Below are 21,279 nucleotides of genomic sequence, written 5' to 3'. Positions count from 1 at the left end.
GTGTGTTTTGGATCCCTTGACATTTAAATCGGGATACACTCGTCTTTGATTTTAGGAAAACCCTCACCCAATGCCAACATATGTGAACACTCGCTCAAAGTCACCCCGTTTAGTTCAAATGTCCAACTAGTGAAAGCCACCTACTCACCTAGTCTCCCATCATCACCTAGTGACGTGAAACTAAATGAACAGGCTGTAATCAAACATTGGTCACATAAAACACCTAGTCTGTTCCTTACCACTCCACCACCAGCTCACTAGCCCGACACAACCGAAAATGTTAAAAAGAATATCCTAACTTAAAACACGAAAGTTTGTAGAGTAGTTTGTTAATTAAAAGTAGAGGTGTACAAAAAACCCAGTCTGGAACTTGTTAACCGAAAACCGGACCGAACCGCTTCATATATCAAACGAGTTTTTAAACCAAATCGAATTACCTCAAACCGATTTTAAACCAAACTTAACCGTTCTGATCAGTTTAACTAGTTCTACACTTAAACCGGTTTCAAACCGAACGGTTTGGAAAAGAAAAATGGTTTTGTACACATCTAGTTAAAAGAAGAAATAAAACCATGTGGGCTTAAACTTTCAACTTTCAAGTAAATAATAGAATTTTGGACTAGTAAGTTATTAGGCCTAGGCCCTATAAGCGTGTGGCCCATAAAAATGAATACTATAAATCAGAAGCCTTAATCGCCAAAACCCTAACCTAATCAGAGTAACAACAGCAGCGGCGGCGGCGGCGAAGATGGTGAAGTTCCTGAAGCCAAACAAGGCAGTGGTGGTCCTCAACGGCCGATTTGCCGGCCGTAAGGCCGTAATCGTCAGGCAATTCGACGATGGAACCCGTGACCGTCCGTACGGCCACTGTTTGGTTGCCGGAATCTCAAAGTACCCGAAGAAGGTGATCCGGAAGGACTCAGCGCTGAAAACAGCAAAGAAGTCACGTGTGAAGGCGTTCATAAAGCTTGTGAACTACAACCACATCATGCCGACTAGGTACACTTTGGATGTGGATCTGAAGGATGTTGTTACGGTTGATGCGTTGCAGTCACGTGACAAGAAGGTGACTGCTTGTAAGGAGACTAAAGCTAGGTTTGAGGAACGGTTTAAGACCGGTAAGAACAGGTGGTTCTTCTCCAAGCTCAGGTTCTGAAGAAATGATGAGTATTATGTTTCGCTTGGTTTTTGTTTGTTATGTTAAGTTTAAGTTTTATGTTTTGGATGATGATTCTAGACTGTTATTGTTCTTAATGCACTTTTGGTTTCGATATTTTTATATCGAGTATTTGATTTTACGTTTAAATTCCGTGAGTTAGACTTAATTTTGCTATATTTATTGTTAATTTGTAGTGGTTTTTATGTGATGCGTGCTGGTTTCAGTTTCGATATGTTTTGAAATAGCGATATTCTGACCTAGTTTTGCTGCTTTGGTTTGATCTGCATTGATTAATATGTGATTGCATCAGTTTTGAATGTGCTGATTTTAGTGTATTATTAGGTGTGATATGTTGATTACTTGGTTTTGGTCGAATTTGCGATATTTTGTGTCAGTTTTTTGTAGTTCAGGTTGGGATTTTGACGAGTTGAGCCTAAGCTTGAAATTAAGTGATGTCGTTCAGCTAGGCTCTAGCTTGATTTTGAAGTTAAACTAGCTTATAGTTGAGCCGAGCCATGATTCTATCCGAGCTTTGGTTGACTTTGGCTCGTTTACAAAAATGAGCCAACTCAGCTCAGATTGTTTTAAATCAATTTTTTAAGCTATTTTTATTCTAGCGAGCCACAAGCTTGTGATTAGCTCTAACTCTCTAAGGTGTAGTAGTGATTCAATCGAGGTACTTGTTTTGTTTTTGTTTTATTTTTTAATTGGCTGGTGTTAGTGTGTTTTCAGGGATGATTCACTAGTTGAAATCATTTTTATGTTTACAATTAGCTCATTTTCAATAACTTCACTGTTCTCCGATTTTTAAAAGATGCGTTAAGGAATTAGATTTCTTTCAAGATATTAGGTAAGGAAAATTTTAAAGTGCTCTATATAATTCAAGTATTTTACCTGTTTTAATTGACTTGAGTTTTACGAAGCTGGTGTGGTGAAATGGTCTAATATATCTGTCTAATCCAACCTGCTTTGCCTAGCTGTCTGTATGTGTTTGTAACGAGCCTGGCTCACTCGGAGTGGCATTGGTAAGACCAAACACAACTAGAACCAGAGTTTCTCATTGCTTTTACATATCTTTCATCAAGTGAATCCCTCGTAAACTTCTCCTATCTTTAGCTCTTGCAGACCCACATGTAAGTAATTATTGAATTAGGTGTGCTGAAGCATTTTGTTATTGTCAAAGCTTTGTGCTTTTTTAGACTGCTGCATTGATCAAAGCTTCTAACTTGATAAATATATATGTTTCACTGTTTTTAGTAACTGACTGTAACTGGCCTGAGATGAGCGTGGCTGAGATGAACGTGACTGCATTGATCAAGGCTTCTAAATTAATAAATATGTGTCTCACTGTTTCACTGCTGCAATGATCAAAGATTTTTTTAAAAAAAGATGATTTTTGTGTTTAAAAACACGCAAAGAAAAATGATAAGCATTCTTCATTTTATTTATTTGTTATCATTCGCTTTGTAGAGTCTATTATTATACATATTCTCTTAGTCCATACTCCATAGTTTCACAACAAATCATTCATTTTATGTTATTCTAATCTACATTTTTTTGGGTTATCATAAACGTGTCTAAAAATTATTAAATAAGCAAAGAAAATTCATCAAAAAAAAGGAAAAAGATCATAGATAACAATGCGACTAAATCGTATATTGAGTCACGACAAACACACGCATTCAAACAAGTAAGCGTAGACAAGCCTTTTACGTATGTCGAAGCATAACTAAGCCATAGATCTGGCTGTTTTAGTTGGCACACAAAGAGTTTTAGTCACTTTATCATATAGTAGATTACGCCGGTCCTTTATTGTATCGATTTTATATATGTTGTTTTTCTTCTCATGATTCCTATTACAAAGGATAATTACAACTCATCAAATAAACGTATTATAAAAATATAACAAATTTAAACGCATCAAGACATACTTAAAATAATTAACAACAAATAAAGAATTAAACATGAAAAAACAACATGAAAATAAAATTGTGAAACTAAAACCATGTGTACCGAATAACCCTCTATGCAGGGCCGGCTAAACGAATGTGAAGGCCTAAATCAAAACAAAATTTTTGGGCTTTTTTATAACAACTGTTAAGAAATAAAATTGATTATTACAAGGTTTGAACTCATAACTTATACTTTAGTAACAACCGAGGCCTACCCACCACACCAATACATTTCTTTAAGTATATTATACTCATTATAATATATCTATATATAACGTTTTTTTTATTTAGAGGCCTTAACTGAGCAGGGGCCTAAAGCCCTAATTTGTTTTCGCTGTCCCACGAGCCACCCCTGCCTCTATGAGGGTGTTGCGCGTAGGGCTGTTCAAAAAGCTCGAGGCTCGAAGCTCGGGCTCGTGGCTCGCTCAATAAAAATAAAAAAACACATCAAAAACAAAACAAATACCTAAAATAAAATATTTAGTCTTCTTTATTGAGCCCATATTTCTTAATAATTATGTATCTTCTGATTTCGACTAGTCTCCTGACATTGTCGATGATAGAGGTGCACATAATCGGGTACTGGTAAAAACCCGAACCGGTTTGGAACCGGTTTTTTTGACACCGGGTAGAAAATAGGACCGGTTCCAGTCAGGAACCGGGTCAGTTCCAGACCCGAACCAATGCCCCAAAATGTCAACTTTTAGGAACCGGGTAGGGTAGGAATCGGGACCGGGTATTACGTAAAAACCGGTTCCGCCGGTTTTTTTTGAAATTCAAATAAACTAGCCGTTACAAACCGGTTCCAACAGCTATATAGCCGTTTTTGACCGTTGGAACCTGTTTCTTTACTATATTAAGCTTAAAAAGATACTATAAATAGCAATGTTGTGTGTTGTTAGTTAAACCACTTTCCAAACTATATAACACACTCTCAATCACGATTAAGGTTAAACCGACAAGAAAATGGCAACTAATGATGAGGTTGTTATGGTGATCGAAACAACACGATGCTCTGATGTTTGGGTTCATTACGACTTGTGTCTCATGATCGACGGACAAGAGATGGCTCGTTGCAAATATTGCTCGAAGTTTCTTAAAGCAGGATCCAACTCGACATTACAAAAACATACGAATAAGTATTGTCGTGAGAAAAGAAGTTTGGATGCTAAAAAAGCAGAAGTTGGAGAGTGGTCCGGCTCTACAACCCAAGCATCTACCACCGGTGATAACGTTTAATCGTTGTAGGACGCCGGATTAAAACGACGAACGGTGTTTATTTGGTTTAGGTTGTTATGTTTAGTATCGTTTATGTTTTAATAATGTTTGTAATAGTTATTGTTTAAATAAATAAAATGTTCGTCGTTATTAAAAAAATAACAAAAAATTAAAAATGTAACAATAAACCGGTACTAGTAATAAACAAAACAAAAATAGTTATTATTAAACAAATCAAAACTAAATATTAATTGAACTTGTTACAAATAATTTAACTAAAACAAATAAAAATTACAACTCCTCTTCGTATTCACTCTGGTCTTCACCCTCGTCTTCATTATCGGAAGAAAGTCCGTCATCCGCCTCCTTATCATGAATAAGACGCTCTATTGGTATTTCGTATTCAAAGTTCGCCTTGTGTTATACACGATCCACCGCATCCAAATGGTCCTTTAGGCAAATGCAAACCTCTAGAGACTCGGGAGTTAATTTTGTTCTTCGCATTGATAATACCCTCCCACTAAGAGAAAAAACGGATTCGGAAGCAACCGTTGAGGCTTGTACGGCAAGCAAATCACGAGCCATGGCGGATAGAATAGGAAATTCGTTTTGTTTTCCTTTCCACCAAGCCAACAAATCAATATTGCGAATTTCGTCGACCGTTGCACCCTCAACATAGTTTGCTCCACTATATCGACCAAGTTCGCTAGTTGGTGTATTTCCTCTTTGCCTCTTAGATGCCGATTCACGAACCGCATTCGTCAAGTTTATAAGTGGGTCCTTGCACGGCCTGCTAGTTGTTTTTTTCACAAAAGACGATCTCGTGCTTGGACCATACATTTGAAAATAATGGTCGTAAAGGTCTTGAAGGTTTTTGTTGAACTTTTCCTTCGCTTCCGTCGACAACTTCGGGTCGATCTCGTGCATACCCATGTTGTCGAATATTTCCTCAATCGTTGTCTCAACCCCATGAACATTCCGATAGGGGTTTAAAGCGGCCGCACAAGTAAAGACCGGCGGTATGTTTTCAAAATATTTTAAAAACTTTTCCTTTATCACCACAACAGTATTCTTGAAGAGTTTGTTCTTCTCTTCAAACTCTTTAAAAGTACAAGACATGTAGTTTAATTCTTGCAAAACCCAACTAGTAGGGTAATAGACTCCCGATAACTTTGTTGTTGAGTTTTTGAACACGTCAAGATACTCCAACAAAAAACCGACATTGACCCAAACACTTTCCGGGAGCATATCGGCCTCTCGTACGTCAACAAGATTGTTATAAAAACTTTGTAAAGTTTGGCGTTGGGCGAAAGCACACTTGAGCATATGACAAGTTGAGTTCCAACGGGTTGGAACATCCCAATTCGGCCCCAAATATTTTATTGCAACCGACTTGCAATAATTCTTATATTCAAGATGTCTTATTTTACCATTTTTGAAGACATCTTGTTTTCATTGTCGATACCTTTTTAAGTCTAAAAATTTTAAATCGTCACAAATGTTTTCATTGTCGATACCTTTCTAAACAACCAAGTTGATGATATGTGCAATACATCGAACATTAAAAAAATCCCCGAAACAAGATGGTGAATATTTGATGATAAATTTTTCGGCCGCCTTGGTATTGTTTGATGCGTTGTTAAACGAAATTGAAAATATTTTATTTCTCAAGTTGTAAGTCGTTATAACTTCATCAAGCTAGTCAAACAACTTTTCGGCGGTATGTGGGAACGGGAAGTTTCCAAAAGCGATGGTTCGTTTCATCAATTGCCATGTCACCGGATCAACCCAATGAGCGGTGACACATATGTAGAGGTGCACAAAAAACCCGAACCCGGAACCGGACCCGAAATAAATACCCGGAGCCGGTTTTTCTAATACCCTTGTTTTTTATACCCGAACCCGTACCCGACCCTACCCGTAGGGTACGGATAGGGTATGCATTTTGACACTAAAACCCGAACCCGAACCGAACCCGATTTGTACCCGGTAATACCCGAAATCCCGATTTGTACCCGGTAATACCCGAACCCGAAACCGGGGTTTTCCAATACCCGAAACCGGGTATTTCAAATACCCGATGTATACCCGAAAAACACCTTAAAAATACCCGAATAATACCCCTAAAAAGTGTAAGCTTTTAAAAAATCCAATCTATACCAAAAAATACCGGAAAAAAACCCGTAAATAGGGTTTTTTCAATACCCGATAATATGGTATTCAAATACCCGGTTTTAGAATACCCGATGCTATACCCGACCTGAACCCGATGCATAGGGTATGATTTTAAGAGACAATACCCTACCCGAACCCGATCCGATTACTACCAATACCCGATCATACCCGTACCCGGTCATACCCGAACCCGGGTATTTAAAAAACCCGATTTGTGCACCTCTACATATATGTATGATTCGGGCAACCCGTGTGGTGCCGACCAAACATCAGTAGTTAAACTAACCATCGCTTGTAAAGAATGAAAAAACTCGATTAACTCTTTTTTAGCACACTCCCACAACTTTATACAATGGCGTCTTAAGGTAGTACGACTTACATGTGTGTATCGCGGTTGTAGAGTTTCTCGAATCAACGCCGTCAAATCCGGGTCATCAAAGTGGTTAAACGGCAAACCTCGTTGAATAACGAACTTTGCCATTCTATCTTGAACTTGAGTCGTGTTGTAACGAAATAGTGTATCATCTTTACCCAAGTCAACTTGATCGGTTGCGCCAATCCCTTCAAGGCCGTGCAATATGGCTTCTCGATGTGCTTTCTCAAAGTCGAGTTTGAATCGTGTTTTAATTGTTTTCCACATAGTTTGCAACGAGCCTTTTGATCACCTTCGGCATTGACAACCAAATCCCAATTCTTTCATACGTCTTGGTTTCGGGTATGGGTGACGACCGCAAGAACATTTGGGTCCTCTATAGCACGAACGGGTTCAATAAAAACACTCTTCTTAGCCTTCTTGTTAGTTTTGTTGATGGGTGCCATAATAATATTGAGCTGGATGGTCGGGTTTGCTAAAGAAGAAATATTTTAATTTGTTTTTGAGTTTGGTGGTGACACAAGTGATGGAAAACAACTTATATATAGGTTTTGAGCATAAAGAACCGGTTTCAACGACTATATTACCGTTGGAACCGGTTACAACGGCTCTTTTTTCTCAAAAACCAGTTACAACGGTAATATGGCCGTTGGAACCGGTTACAATGGCTATAATTCTCTCAAAATCCGGTTCCAACGGCTATATTACCGTTGTAACCGGTTCTAACGGCTAGTTTGACCTGCAGTTGACCTTTTAAAAAAAACCGGCGGAACTGGTTATTCGGGTAAGAATCGGACCGGGTACAATTTGGAACCGGTTAGGAACCGATTGGAAAATACAATTAGTGGAACCGGGTCTGAATTTCGGGTACAAAAATACCCAAACCGGGTATGAGGTCCATCGGGTAGGAACTGGAACCGGTTCCGGGTCGGTTCCACCGGTTCGGTTCCGAAACCGGTTTTTCTGTGCACGTCTAGTCGGTGAGTAGGGTGAAGTCTTGCGGCAAAATGGCATATTTGTTCATTTGCCATTCTTTCAATATCTCGGCTAAGTCGTTATTGACTTGAGAATTTTGTTGCATCAACTCAAAACGTTGACTCCCAATGTCGTGTATTTTAACTAGTCGACGGTTCATTTCGTTGAATTATTCTCTCATTTTGGTGTGTGGGGTTATTTTTATGAGAGAATGTGTTGTGGTTTAAATATTTGATAAGCGGGGTATTATAGGGTATAAAATAATTATAAATAAAAAAATGTTTTTTAAGGACAGTTGTCAAACGGCCAATTTTGACCAACCAATTAAGATCAAGCCAGACCACCGCCCCCCCCCCCCCCCTCTAAAACCTCCAAAGCGCTCCTAGTGGTGTTCCTGGTGTTTTAGGGGAAGGGGTGTTATGAGGTGAAAAAGACGACCCATTACATGTGGTCTAATTATTCATCGGTTAAAGAGAACGAAAAGAAAAATAAAGTCCTCATCATGGGCTACTACTGACCTTTAATATAAACTATTAATATTAATAAATAAAAATATTTCTCATTTTTCATGTTCCTTGCCCAGCGTCAGCTTCGAGAATTGAAATAAAAATTTGGGCCGAAGGCTAAAAATACTCTTGGCTTTAAATAAAAGGAGTATTCTGTTGGGTTTAAACAATTTAATTTTTGAATATTCTTACATGGTTATGATTTGGGTTGTGTAAAAAACTTTTGTATAAAAATATGATTAAACATGTCTCAACTGGCTAATGAGACTAGATACCACAATTTTTTTGTTGAAGTCATACCCTTTTATCACTAGATCATTCTAGTTGTTATGTAATTGAATTTAGACATTAAATATGCATATCGTTTTTTATAAAAATACATATAAATGTTTCTAAAAATAAATTTCAAGCTTAATAGGATGTTGGGTCAAGGACCGTCGACCATCTAGCCCCCTAGGCCCGGCCCTGTCCTTACCCATTCCGACAAAATCATAAAATCATTTTTCACGTTTCTTACTCATTTCAATAATCATTTTAATAAAATATCGTAACATGTCATTGTCCATGTTTCTTACGCATCTCAATAAAATCATAACAGATATGTAAATCTCTCAATAGTACCCAACACAATTTTCTCTTTCATATTATATAATGCATGCATTTTACAGAAGATTCACGTAACGCAAATTAATAAATTATTAAGAAAATTATAAATATTGTTTTCCTATTTATATATATTACTAACTACATGTCAGGTAACATTTTAAGTCTTTAGCTATATTATACGTGAATAAATTTATGTATTTTATGTATTCTCTTTATATGCGAATAATCCTAAAGTAATCCATATAAAAAAATAAATTTCTTGACAAAAACTTGATGTTCATAAAAAAAATTTGCGTACATAGAATTGTAAGGAAGAAATATATATGAAAATGGATCATACGCCATGCCTTCGAAAGGGATCATGATAATAAAATGTACATGTGAAGTTTGTTTACGTAATATCGACTATGATTTTCTAAACCTTAAAACTATCATAGTTGATATTGCAAGTTAAATGTTGGCATGCATTATAACGACTCTGATAGTTTTTGTAAAGTTAAATGTGTAGTTCGATAAAGAGGGTGTTTGGCCTAGCTTTTATTTTTTGGCTTATGCTTATTTCCTTACACAAATAAGCTTTTACAAATAAATTAAAAAAAACATCTTCAAACAAGCTTCTTCAAATTAGCCTATATAAGCTAATAAGCTTAAGCTTAATAAGCCAAACCACACACTAAACTAAGCTTATTTTATAAAAAAAAAACTAAAAAAAACTATAAGCTTTGTTAAAAAAGCTAGGCCAAACACCCCCAAAGTATTGCAAGTTTTCTAATTACTAACAAAAGTTGACATTTTTCAATACGTGTTTCCGTGTGAGCCTTGGTAAGTAGTGATTAGGGTTGTTCACGATTCGGTTCGAAACCGTAAAACCGTCCAAACCGGTCATCGGTTTAATTTCACGGTTGGTTTTCTTTCTTAACATTTGGTTGATTTGAAAATTTTCAAACCGTTACGAACGGTTTGGTTTACGATTTGTAACGAAAACCAACCGTATAAAATCGGACCGGACCATATGATTTAATCATATATATATTTCTAAGTATTTGATATTGTATATATGTGTGTGTATAAATATCTTATTAGACACATATTACATTTTATACTATTAAGTATTAGTATGTGTATATAAATATGTGTTAATAATTAATAACAATAACTAAACAAAGTGGGCTAAGCACAAGTCTAAAACACAAGAAACATTGTTTGGTCTTTAAATTTTTAATTAAGAATAAAATCAGGAGATGTTTGGTAAATTTCATAATTTATTGGAAACTTTACAATAAAATATCATTAGTTAGCTTAGACTTTTTAATATAAAATTCCGACACACCCAAACCGTGAAACCTAACCGTTACTAACGGTTCGGTTTTGTTCGGTTATGTAACCAGTCTAAATGGTAAGAAATCTTTCTATACAGACTTTTGATACAGACTTTGAGCCAAGACCAAGTGCTACAAGTTATGTAACCAGTCTAAATGGTAAGAAATCTTTCTATACATATTTTGAAATAAAATCGAGTGATACAAGCTAAATGGTTGGTGAAGAAACACTAAGTGACCCCGGGCAGATTATGGGTAATCTGGGGGCTAAGTAATGTTTCCCTCGAAGGTTAGGTCCAGCAGAGTAAGTTGTACTTCAGGGAACCTGCAAAACAGACACCGTGAGCTCGTCACTGAGAAGGGGGGGGGTTCCTCCTTGTGACCACCCTCCGGCGTGAGAATCAGTCTATATTGCTCTTTAAATATAAAAGTATATGAATACTATTAGAGCAATTATCAAGTAAGTTATACGAGATAGTAGATGATGAAATGATAATACCATTTGCTGTCTTTTATAGCCGAAGGTGGGTTTCCAAGGGGTTTAGCCGGCCCAACACGCTACCAACTGTAACCTATGCACGTGCCCTACCTGTGAGTGGTGGATAGGTAGCGGCTGACACAGAGCAGGCGTGCCGTGCACTCTTCGTCTTCTACCAACTGCAGGCTAGGCACGTGGTCTGGCAGGAGTTGGTGGGCAGGCGGCGGCTATTGGTCACAGTGCTGTGGCGTGCTGTCTGCCACGCTGCTGTCAGTGAGCTGTCACATTCTTGGTCAGATCTTTTGTCTTTACCTCGTCAGGTATCACGCAAAAGATCCTCCATCATACAGACTGGCCCATTTTGGCGGGAGTTTTCCCCCTCCCGCCTCTGCTCATTCTTTCAGGTGACACTGAATATTTGTAAGTGTTAAGCCTTATGCGTGTAGCTATGCTGTGCGGGTAGCCTTCCCTGATGGCTTGTATCCGCAACTGCGGGAACAGGCGGGTTACTTTACCATTGGGAGGCTTTTCCCTGCGTATGCAGCTTGCATACTGCGCGTAGGCTTCTCTGAGCATGGTGGGTCCTGCGGGAGTAGATGGTCTTTGCGCAGACATCCCTGTTCAAGGTGAGTCATGCGGGACCAACTGAGCCCTGCTGGGACCTACCTCTTCAAGTCCCCCCAGTCTAATGTTCTTTTCACGAATGTCTAATAAAGTGAGGTGAACTTTTGGACTTAAGCAAAGGGTTTTGAAAAGGGGTTTTTGTAAGGTTTTCCATGGGGGTTCTTCCCGCGGAAGTCCTTGTCACTTGCAGAAATTCCCGAGTTTCCTGCTTGGTCTTTGGGTATGATGCGGGTAGGTCTGTAACCTCCTCGCAAGTCAGGAGCATTGAGTCTTAGTTGTGCGGATTCCCCCTGTGGTTCTGGTAGTTTTTTGAACATAGTGATCAATTATGTTTAAACCACCAATTCCATCTTGGAGCCTCAAACAACGTAGTACTCGATGTTCCCGCTATGCGGGGATATTATTTCCGTTTTCACAAGCATTGCCCAGAAGATCCTTCCTGGTTTCAATTCTCAGCGGGTGCTAGGTATGTGAAGGGTTTTGCCTTTACACTGTACCTGCATCCGTCTTATGGTTACTTTACTTCCAAGGTATTCCTGGCGTCCATTCCCTGCGGGTGCTAGGTATGTGAAGGGTTTTGCCTTTACACTGTACCCGCACCCGTCTTATGGTTACTTGGTTGCCAAATATTTTGGCTTCAATTCCCTGCGGGTGTTAGGTATGTGAAGGGTTTTGCCTTTACACTGTACCCACACCCGGCTTATGGTTACTTGTTTGCCAAGGTAAGGGGTATTTTCCCGCTTACTTTTTTGAACCTTAGTCTTCAAATTTTTTAAATTTTGAAATTTGAAGAGTTGGTGGATGGATAACAACCCAATACCTCAAACGTCGTGCGACGGTTTCTTCTGACTGTGTCAGGACGTGCCAGAAGTTATGACGACATGACATTATGTGGTCATTCCAGTTGCTTTTTCAGGCGCGTGGGCACGGGATTCCGGGCGCGTAGCCGCGAAATCTCTGGCACACGTCCTTTTGACAGCTGTTGCCAGCTTGCCTTTGCCACGTGTCATAGTTTCATTGCACCTTTGACTTCTCTCTCTTCCGTATTAATTTCATCGCATTAATTGCGATTACTATATAAAGGGGGAGAGGGTTATTTGCAATTCACACTTTCCACTTTCATCTCTTCTTCTCCAGTAATTTCCGGCGAATTTCTCTTTTCAGTAAAGCATTACTCTGAAATCTCTTCTTTCTTCCACCATGTCTTCTCACGATGCTGATGATCAGAAGACTGCTGGCGAATGCCAGTGTTCTCTTCCTGTCGAGCTGTACCAGTATATCGTCAGGAAGTTCATGCTCGAGTCTCTCGAGCCTGAGTTTCCTGAGCCCCACCATACTGTGTACGATGCCCCTAGTGGCAAGATCGGGGTTTATGCTGCATTCTTTGTCTACGGGAACCTTAGGTTTCCGTTGACAAAGTTTGTGTACCGTGTCCTAGAGAGGCACGGTGTGCACCTGACAGAGGTGCACCCCATGGCCATTGCCAAGGTCCGGCACTTTGAGTGGGTGTGCCGGATACTGGGCCTTGAGCCCCTCGTTGACCGCCTGATGACCTTCTATACATGGAGGTGCATCCAAGGGTGGTACACTCTTACAACCCGTATCAAGGGTTTAAAGATTTGTACCACCGAGCGGAGTCTTCGCTCATGGAGGAGAGAGTTCTTCTTCATATCCGCTCGCGCCATCCCCATCGCTATGAAGTTCAAGAATGGCCAGGCGCTTCCGAACCTTCCCGCCCTCAATTATGAGGAGGCGGAATGGTTCTCGAAGATATCCCGGGTCCAGTCCCCGGTTTTCCGTTTTCCGGAGTCGGCGATGGTGATGCTGGGGATGAGCCGGGTGTGGAAGGCGGCGAATGCGGATAAGGTTCCGATCGTCCTCGAATATGGTTCGAACTCTGTCCCTTATGGTATGTCTTGTTTCTTTTTGCTGACTATGATTTTTTCTAACTTTCTTGTTGATTTCAGAGGGTAACGATCTTCAGTCGCTCCTGAATCCGCGGGAGGAAGATGGTCCTGCGCGGATGGGTACTCGTGCTCTGGACGAGAACGAGTTGCCCATCTTAGAGCAGACCGCGGGTCGGTTCGTGGAGGTTTACCCGCCAGGCCAAGAGATCCTGAGCCACCGACGGCCAGGTAAGCCTATCTTCTATCCTGAACCTCTCAATGCTGTGCCTGCTGCTGGAGTTGACATTTCTTCTTCTGAGGAATCCGCAGAAGGTCCTCCACTGGTGCGGAAGAAAAAGGCTGCCGTCGGGAAAGGCAAGGAGAAGGTGGCCTCTACGGCCGACCCGGTAGTCCTATCTGACTCGGAGTCAGATAATGCAGAGGTGGCGGGGAAGCCCGGTGGTGAGGAGACCACCGCTCCGGAGGCTGTAGGTGATACCTCCGGGGAGGCAGCGACGACGACGGTTACCGGTGTCAAGAGGCCGGCTCCATCGGGTTCGCCCCCACTCGTTCGTATGTTCAAGCTCAAGAAACCCCGTAAGTACCCCCATAATTCTTGTCTAGATTTGTTGTTTCAAATAAATTCAACACATTTGCTTGTGCAGGTGCGGATGTTGACGCATTCCAGGGTGGAGTTGGAGCAAGTATTCCCCCGCCAATGACGGTAGGCTCGGTCAGCCTTCCCGAGGCGTCGACCCAGGCGTCTGCGCCTGCTTCCGCTGGTTCCAGCCTTCCTGAGGCTGTTCCAGCTGAGAAGGTGTCTCCGCCGGCCGTGAGTGCAATTTTTACAGCATCTTTCACGGAGCCGGCGGTTACTGTTGCTGAGGAGGTGGCGCCAACAATGGCTACCACAGCGGCTGCCACTATACCTGCGCCACCGGCACCGACGGCCGGACCATCAGGTACGCGCCGGGCTTCCCGCCGATCTATGCCACCTTCCCGTCTGCCTGACCTGTTGGATGGATTTCCTTTAGGTTCAGGTGATGGGTTTGGCGGCTATCGGCCTGTTATTGACCCTACAGGTACGTAGGGTTCTTTTTCCTTTGTATATTTTTGTCATCTTTCCCTAACTGTCTTTGTTTCTTTTGCAGTGTCGGATTCCAATGAAGTGTATGTTCCAAGATGGAACATACGCCGAGGAACAACCCTTCGCACCCCTGTGGAGTGCGTGGATTGGGCTCGCCATGCTGCTCCTCATGGTGCGTTGGGGGAAGCCATGGCTAGCTACCAGGAGGGTAGGCTAACCAATGAGCTTCGGGTTCTCCAAGCCCGGATGCAGCCCCGCGTCGAGCTGCTTTGTCGTGAAAACGACAAGTTAAAAGCAGCTCGCGCCAAAGAAATATCTGAGACGCGGGCTCTGCGGGAGGAGAACCGGCAGTTGGCCGCTGCTGCCGCCGAGAAGGAGAGAGCATTCAAGGCCCTCGAGGTTGAAGTCCAAGCGCGACTCGAGGCCCGCTCCAAGGCTGCCCAAGCTGTGAATGAACAGCTTCGGCTGGCTAAGGAGACTGCGCGAAACTCAACTGAGAGGGCTGCCAAGGCTGAAGCTGTTGCTGAGCCGCTTCGCGAAGAGAATGAGCAGCTTAAATGCAAATTAAAGGCTCTTCAGCATGCTCATGACGCCTTGGCAATGGAAGATGCCAAGAAGCTGCAGGAGATCCTTGACCAGAGGGGGGTGCTTGACCGTACTGAAAGGAAACTTAAAAGCGTCGAAGAGGCTGCCGCCAAGGAAGTTCAACTTGCCAACCTTGATAAAAGCGGAGCCGAACGTGCTTACAAAGAAAGTCAAGCTACCCTCCAATGGCTGCTTCGAGAAGCGTTGCCTCAGGTATCTTTATCTTTTTCTTTACGCTTTCCGCTCGTAATTAGAAAATGTTCTAATTTGTATTCTTTTGTAGGTTGTGCGTCGGGTCCTTTCAGAGACCTCTTATGACGATGCGATGAGCGCAGCCCTCAACGCTTCTCATGAGGATGGGGAGAAGACTGGCTTCCTGCTTGGTCTAGGGTTTGCTGAGAGAGGCTTTCCGCCCTCCAACTTCCCTTTATTCAATGTTAATACTGAAGCTGCTTATGACCAAGCTGTGAACCAGTACGCTTCCTTCCCGCATCCAGTGGTGGAGAAGGTGAATGAAGCTGCTGCTGCTGATGATGGGCTAAACATCCTTAAGGCTTTCCTTGGGCAGTCGCGCTCTGACGGTGCTGGTCCAAGCGGAGGTGGCCCTGAAGCCTGATCCTGAAGATCTTTTCCCACTGCTAGGATAGACTTAGCTTTGTATAGATTTCTTTTAGGCGGGTAGTTACCCAGCCATTCTTGTAATAGATTGTGAAATATTAATCTTTTTGCGTATAAGATTGTTATTTCCTTCCTTGGGTTCCTTGCTTTATAAACTTATGACTTGCATACTTAGTTTGAATTAGCAATTTTCCAAGTGTTTAGAATAAGGACCTTTGAACGTGGTTGATGATGGGTTAAAGTTTCGCCTCCTCCTTCGTGATTGTGCGGGTAAAACCGTCACTTGCACTTGGTAGGATGGCTAATCTTTACCCTCTATCTGACCTGCGTGTAGGTTTTCCTTTTCGAAATTTCTAAGGCATTAAGTTAAACCTTTGAACGTGGTTGATAATGGACTAAAGTTTTCGCTTCCTCTTTCGTGATTGTGCGGGTGCAACCGTCACTTGCACTTAGTAGGATGGCTTTAACTTTAGACCTATATCTGACCTGCGTGTAGGTTTTTCTTATCCCTTTTTTTTTTAAGTGTTCATAAGTTAACCTTTTAACGTGGTAGATGGTAAGTTAAGTTTGGCTTCCTTGTTTGTGATTGTGCGGATAAGACCGTCACTTGCACTTACAAGGATGGCTAAACTTTACCTACATCTGACCTGCGTGTAGGTTTTCCTTAGAACTTTTTAACATTTTGGCGTTGTGTTTATGCGGGTATTGCCGCCTTCCACACGCAACTACTTCTTCCCGTAAGGGAAGTTCATAGGTTACAAGCTATCAATACATCATGAAAGGAGAATCATTTCCATTAGAAGTGGCTCTAGGCCTTTTCTTTACAAGTTGGAATTGATCTACATATAACATTTGCGTAATTGAGCTCCATTCCATGTTCTAGGGATGGGAGTGCCATCGAGCCTTTCGAGCCGGTATGCGCCCTTTCCCAGAACTTCTTTGATAACGTATGGCCCTTCCCAAATCGGGGCCAACTTTCCTGGGCGTTGTTGGTTCGAAGCCTCGTTGTTACGCAGTATGTAGTCTCCTTCATTGAAATTGCAGAGTTTTACCCGCGTGTTGTAGTATTTTTGCATTTGTCGTTTGTAGTTTTCTTCACGCACGGCGGCTAAGTCTCTGCGCTCTTCGGTTAGCATAAGGTCTAACCGTCTTTCCGCATCGTTGTCTTCTGGTTGGATTAAGACCCTTGGTGAGGGTAAACCGACTTCGACTGGGATCATGGCTTCAGTGCCATAAGTGAGACTGAACGGGGTTTCTCCCGTACTGGTCTTCTTCAGCGTTCTGTTTGCCCAAAGGACGTGTGGAAGCTCGTCCACCCAACCGGATCTATGTTCCAAGAGTCTTCTCTTTATGCCTTCGACGATGCTCTTATTTGCTCTTTCCACCTCACCGTTACCTTGCGGGTGTGCCACTGAGGTAAAGGTGTGGGTGATTTGAAGTTCTTTCAGCCACTGCTGTAGCTTATTGTCAGCAAAGTTGGTGCCATTATCGCTTACCAAATTCTGTGGAAGTCCAAAACGACAAATAATAAATTCCCAAATAAATTTTTTGATATGCTTTGCGGTTGTTTGGGCTAAAGGTTTCGCTTCTATCCATTTGGTGAAGTAGTCAATGGCTACCACTAGGAACTGAACATTCCCAGCTGCTGTAGGTCCGGTTAGTGTTTCTTCAGTTGGTCTAAACAGTGATAAATATACTGATACAGACTTTGAGCCAAGACCAAGTGCTACAAGTTATGTAACCAGTTTAAATGGTAATACAACTTCTAATACATATTTTAAATTATAACCTAGTGCTACAAGCTAAATAAGTGGCCTAAACAGTAATAAATATTTTTAATACAGACTTTGAGCCGAGACCAAGTGCCACAAGTTATGTAACCGGTCTTAATGGTAAGAAAGTTGTCGGTACAGACTTTGAGCCGAGACCGAGTGCCACAAGTTATGTAACAGGAGAAAATGGGAAGAAGGCATTCGATACAGACTTTGAGCCGAGATCGAGTGCCACAAGTTATGTGACCGATCTAAATGGTAAGAAAGCATTCGATACAGACTTTGAACCAAAACCGAGTGCTACAAGCTATGATATGTAAACATAAAGCAATATTAAGTGTACGGGATGTGATGTTCAATGCTTTATCATGAAAATAAGCTATATTATTAACGTTATAATTTAAATTTGGTTCAAATGTCAAAGGTCATGATGTGATGTTCGATGCTTTATCATGAAAATAAGTTTATAATTTAAATTTGAGTACTTTCATACCCAAATTTCTATCTTTTATTTTGGGGGACACATTTCATACTTATTCAACTAAATGTTTTATTCTTGAATCTTAAACCACAAACGTTATTGTATACTTTACTTAAATACTTGCTCGATTTGGTGTTCTATGATTATATGCCTATGTGTTTATCGCTTTTGGTTGGTTGAATCTATAAATCATAGACTACTCGGCATCCCCTTGTAGCAAGGTGTCGTTAACGTAATGCAATTAACGATAACTATAAAATCCTAGACTATCTGGCATCCACTTATAGTTAGGTGTCGCTAACTTAATTCTATTAGCGATTTTATCCAAATTATTGTTTTTATTTATTGTTTTGTATACTAGTTTTGTGGATCTTTTCCTTACTATATATGCTCAAACTTATGAATTTCTCACCAACTTTTGTGTTTACAAACTTTATTTTATGAAATGTTACAGGTTTGACTTTTGTTGACTCAAGGACTTGACGAAAAACGTTACCAAGACTATTAGGATATTAGTAAAACGAACAATATATTTGTTTATTTGTGTTCAATTTGTTTGTGTGACAAAGTTGTGTTGTTTATTGATTTATGAAATAAATGAGTTGATTAAATATTGTCACTTTAATAGTGTCTTGTGTTTTGGACAATCCGTTGCATCCCGGCATGTTCCGCCGCCTTTGGTCGGGGTGTGACAATAGAAGTCCAACTTTTCTTTGTACTGTTTGATTTTGAGTTACGCTGTTTAAATTAACGATTTAAGGGTGTGACATCGACCAACACCACAACTACAATGAACAAATCGGAACTTGTTTAGTAATCGAAGTTACGAAGCAAATTTCACATATCCTTACACACCCGATTCATCATAACTCAAAATTGAAACCCGGTTCATACTTGAGAATAACCCGATGTTTGCCTAAATGGTAATCAACCATGCCATTAGGGCGATTTGACAACGGTGAGATGAGGACGACGACAAAATGTCGACGATTATACGAAACGAAGACAACGGTTGCTTTTAAGGTTGTATATTGTGAGGGCATGGGTGAGTTATACTGAACCGCGATGGGTTTGGGTGTAAAATAACTATTTTGCCCATGAAACTAACAGAGGTAACGACCGGTCCCAATTACAAAAAATGACCATCACATGGGCCTTATTTGCGAAATGCCACCATATGGTTGAAAGTTACGTTTTGGTTTCATCACATGTCCACATAAACCATAATTACAATTAAGTCTTTAAACTATATCCACCAACTATAAATTCTATTTAAATTAATCAATTTTAAAATTTTACATTACTATAACATAACATACTATCAAAAATAAAAAAAACCCTTCTTATCATGGTTAAAATTTTTAATATAAAAATAATGTATACAAAATAAGTTAAATTTTATTTTGAGTTTTCACTTTTCACCCGCCCGCGCGAACATTCACATTTCAAAACATTCACTCATTTCAATCTCCACCGTCAGATATCCTTACACAACCTTCCCACACAATCAACGGCTCACATCCACAATCCGCGTCAACATTATCCCACCAATCAAAACCCACCTTCACCCCTATACATAACCCCCTTCAATCTCACTCATTCACCAAACCCTAATCCAATCTCTCAAATCACAAACAAAGAATCATTCCCAATGGCACCGAAGGCAGACAAGAAGCAAGCAGCCGAGAAGAAGCCGGCAGCCGAGAAGGCGCCGGCAGCGGAGAAGAAGCCGAGAGCCGAGAAGAAGCTGCCGAAGGACGCGTCGGCAACGGACAAGAAGAAGAAGAGGCACAAGAAGTCAGTGGAGACGTACAAGATCTACATCTTTAAGGTGTTGAAGCAGGTGCATCCGGATATAGGGATATCGAGTAAGGCTATGGGGATCATGAACAGTTTTATTAATGATATATTTGAGAAGTTGGCTCAGGAGGCGTCCAGGTTGGGGAGGTATAATAAGAAGCATACGCTTTCGTCTCGGGAGATTCAGACTGCGGTCAGGTTGGTGTTGCCCGGTGAGTTGGCGAAACATGCGGTTAGTGAGGGGACTAAGGCTGTCACCAAGTTTACCAGCGGTTAGCTGGTTTTAGGGTTTGTGTTGGTGTAATGGAGCAGCAGGTGTTTTAAGAAGTTTGTAATGTGTTTTCTGGTAATGAAATGAAGTTTATGTTTTAGTTTTTTAATGTGGTTAATTTGTTGATTTTTTTTTTATTAGTTGTTGAATGTTTCCTTAAGTAAGTTGTAAACGTGAAGAACATGAGATAATTATTTAATTAATATGCAGTATTTTTAGTGGTAAGAGGTTGTCAAATAAACCGGTTAACTGAATTAAACTAAAATTTAACTAGTTTGAAACCACTTAGGTAGAAGCTGGTTTGTAATTGAATAAATCTGTGTTTTAAGTAGGTTTGTAACTTTTTCCAGCAATACTGATATCAAACTATTTAACGGAACTGAAACTTGGGGGTGTTTGGGATTCTTATTTTTACCTCCTTATTAACTTTGTTAAAAGAGTGTGGATAATGTGACTTTTTTAAGTTTTTAAAGAAGGATAAATGAGTTTTGATAAGTTAGAATATTGTAACTTTTGAAAAACTCCTTAAATAAGTCATAAGGAAGTGTAATTAAGGAATCCTGAACATGGCCTTAGTCAAAATGTGAACCAAAAGTGATTATTGTTTATAAATTAAAAAGGGTTAAAAGTGATGACAGTTACAGGCTCGAAGCTAACGTATCTATTGAGTGATGAAAGCTGTGATTCTGGTTGATTTTTTGGGTATTTGGTTAACTGGATTTCGATGGTTGTCTCTCTAATCTGTCGTTGTGAACAATTTTTGTGTCGATAAGGGAGTGGTGCTGTTTAAAGGATCTATGTGTGAGCAACGAAAGATGCAGCTGTTGTGGTATGAAGATTTGTGCAGACGGGTCAAGGCATGTGACATCTGCAACTATTATCTATTAAGGTGTGAGTAAAATCCCACTGATGTATCAAGGTACTTTAAAAACTTAGAAGTCTGATCTCGCTAAAGTTATGATAACTGTGAAAGAACTTTTGTCGCATTTGTTGAATGGGATGAGTTTAGGAAACATATGGAATCAATTTGCCCTGGTGTTAATGTTCCCTCATGGTTTACAGGATTAGTGACTTATGTCATATATTCGATTATGGCAGCACAAAGGTAGCTCCTATCCTTTCATAGTTGACCGAAAACACCCCCAAGAGGATGGTCTCCTATGATGAGGCTTAATGTTGAAAATCATAAAGGTTAAACCTTTCAACTCATTTTACTAAATCCCTTCCACATGTCACAATATAAATATAGTCCGTAACACATGCATATGTTATGATTACAAGCCATTATAATTCATGTCACAACTTAGTCATTGACTTGTCAACTATCCTCAACTAACCCAATTCACTGTAATTATAATTTATATAACACCCCTCAAAACTGGGTGTTACATGTC

General features: G+C 40.5%; 2 protein-coding genes and 1 long non-coding RNA gene across 4 annotated transcripts; all 3 read left to right on the top strand.

Annotated features, from left to right (window-relative positions):
* Window positions 1–721: 721 nt before the first annotated feature.
* LOC143530586 (large ribosomal subunit protein eL27x-like) lies at window positions 722–1,277 on the top strand. The gene has a single exon (XM_077026078.1). The coding sequence runs from the start codon at window positions 749–751 to the stop codon at window positions 1,154–1,156; it is 408 nt and encodes a 135-aa protein (XP_076882193.1). The 5' UTR covers window positions 722–748; the 3' UTR covers window positions 1,157–1,277.
* Window positions 1,278–10,339: 9,062 nt separating this feature from the next.
* Window positions 10,340–17,557, top strand: LOC143530598 (uncharacterized). Of its 2 annotated transcripts, none has more exons than XR_013134894.1 (2): window positions 10,340–10,442; window positions 17,267–17,557. It is a non-coding gene; the product is annotated as an uncharacterized LOC143530598 (long non-coding RNA). The 2 variants fall into 2 exon arrangements; XR_013134895.1 differs by having other exon boundaries at window positions 10,388–10,433.
* A 1,856-nt stretch (window positions 17,558–19,413) lies between these two features.
* LOC143530585 (histone H2B-like) lies at window positions 19,414–19,912 on the top strand. Its single transcript, XM_077026077.1, has one exon. The coding sequence runs from the start codon at window positions 19,466–19,468 to the stop codon at window positions 19,889–19,891; it is 426 nt and encodes a 141-aa protein (XP_076882192.1). The 5' UTR covers window positions 19,414–19,465; the 3' UTR covers window positions 19,892–19,912.
* Window positions 19,913–21,279: the final 1,367 nt, after the last annotated feature.

The sequence above is a fragment of the Bidens hawaiensis genome, unplaced genomic scaffold (genome assembly GCF_021521415.1).
Source record: "Bidens hawaiensis isolate Kalapana, Puna unplaced genomic scaffold, B.hawaiensis_p1.1 tig00008951_1, whole genome shotgun sequence".
In the NCBI taxonomy this organism is placed as follows: domain Eukaryota; kingdom Viridiplantae; phylum Streptophyta; class Magnoliopsida; order Asterales; family Asteraceae; genus Bidens; species Bidens hawaiensis.
Note: the sequence above shows the minus strand (reverse complement) of the source record. Positions and strands in the feature narration are given on the sequence as shown.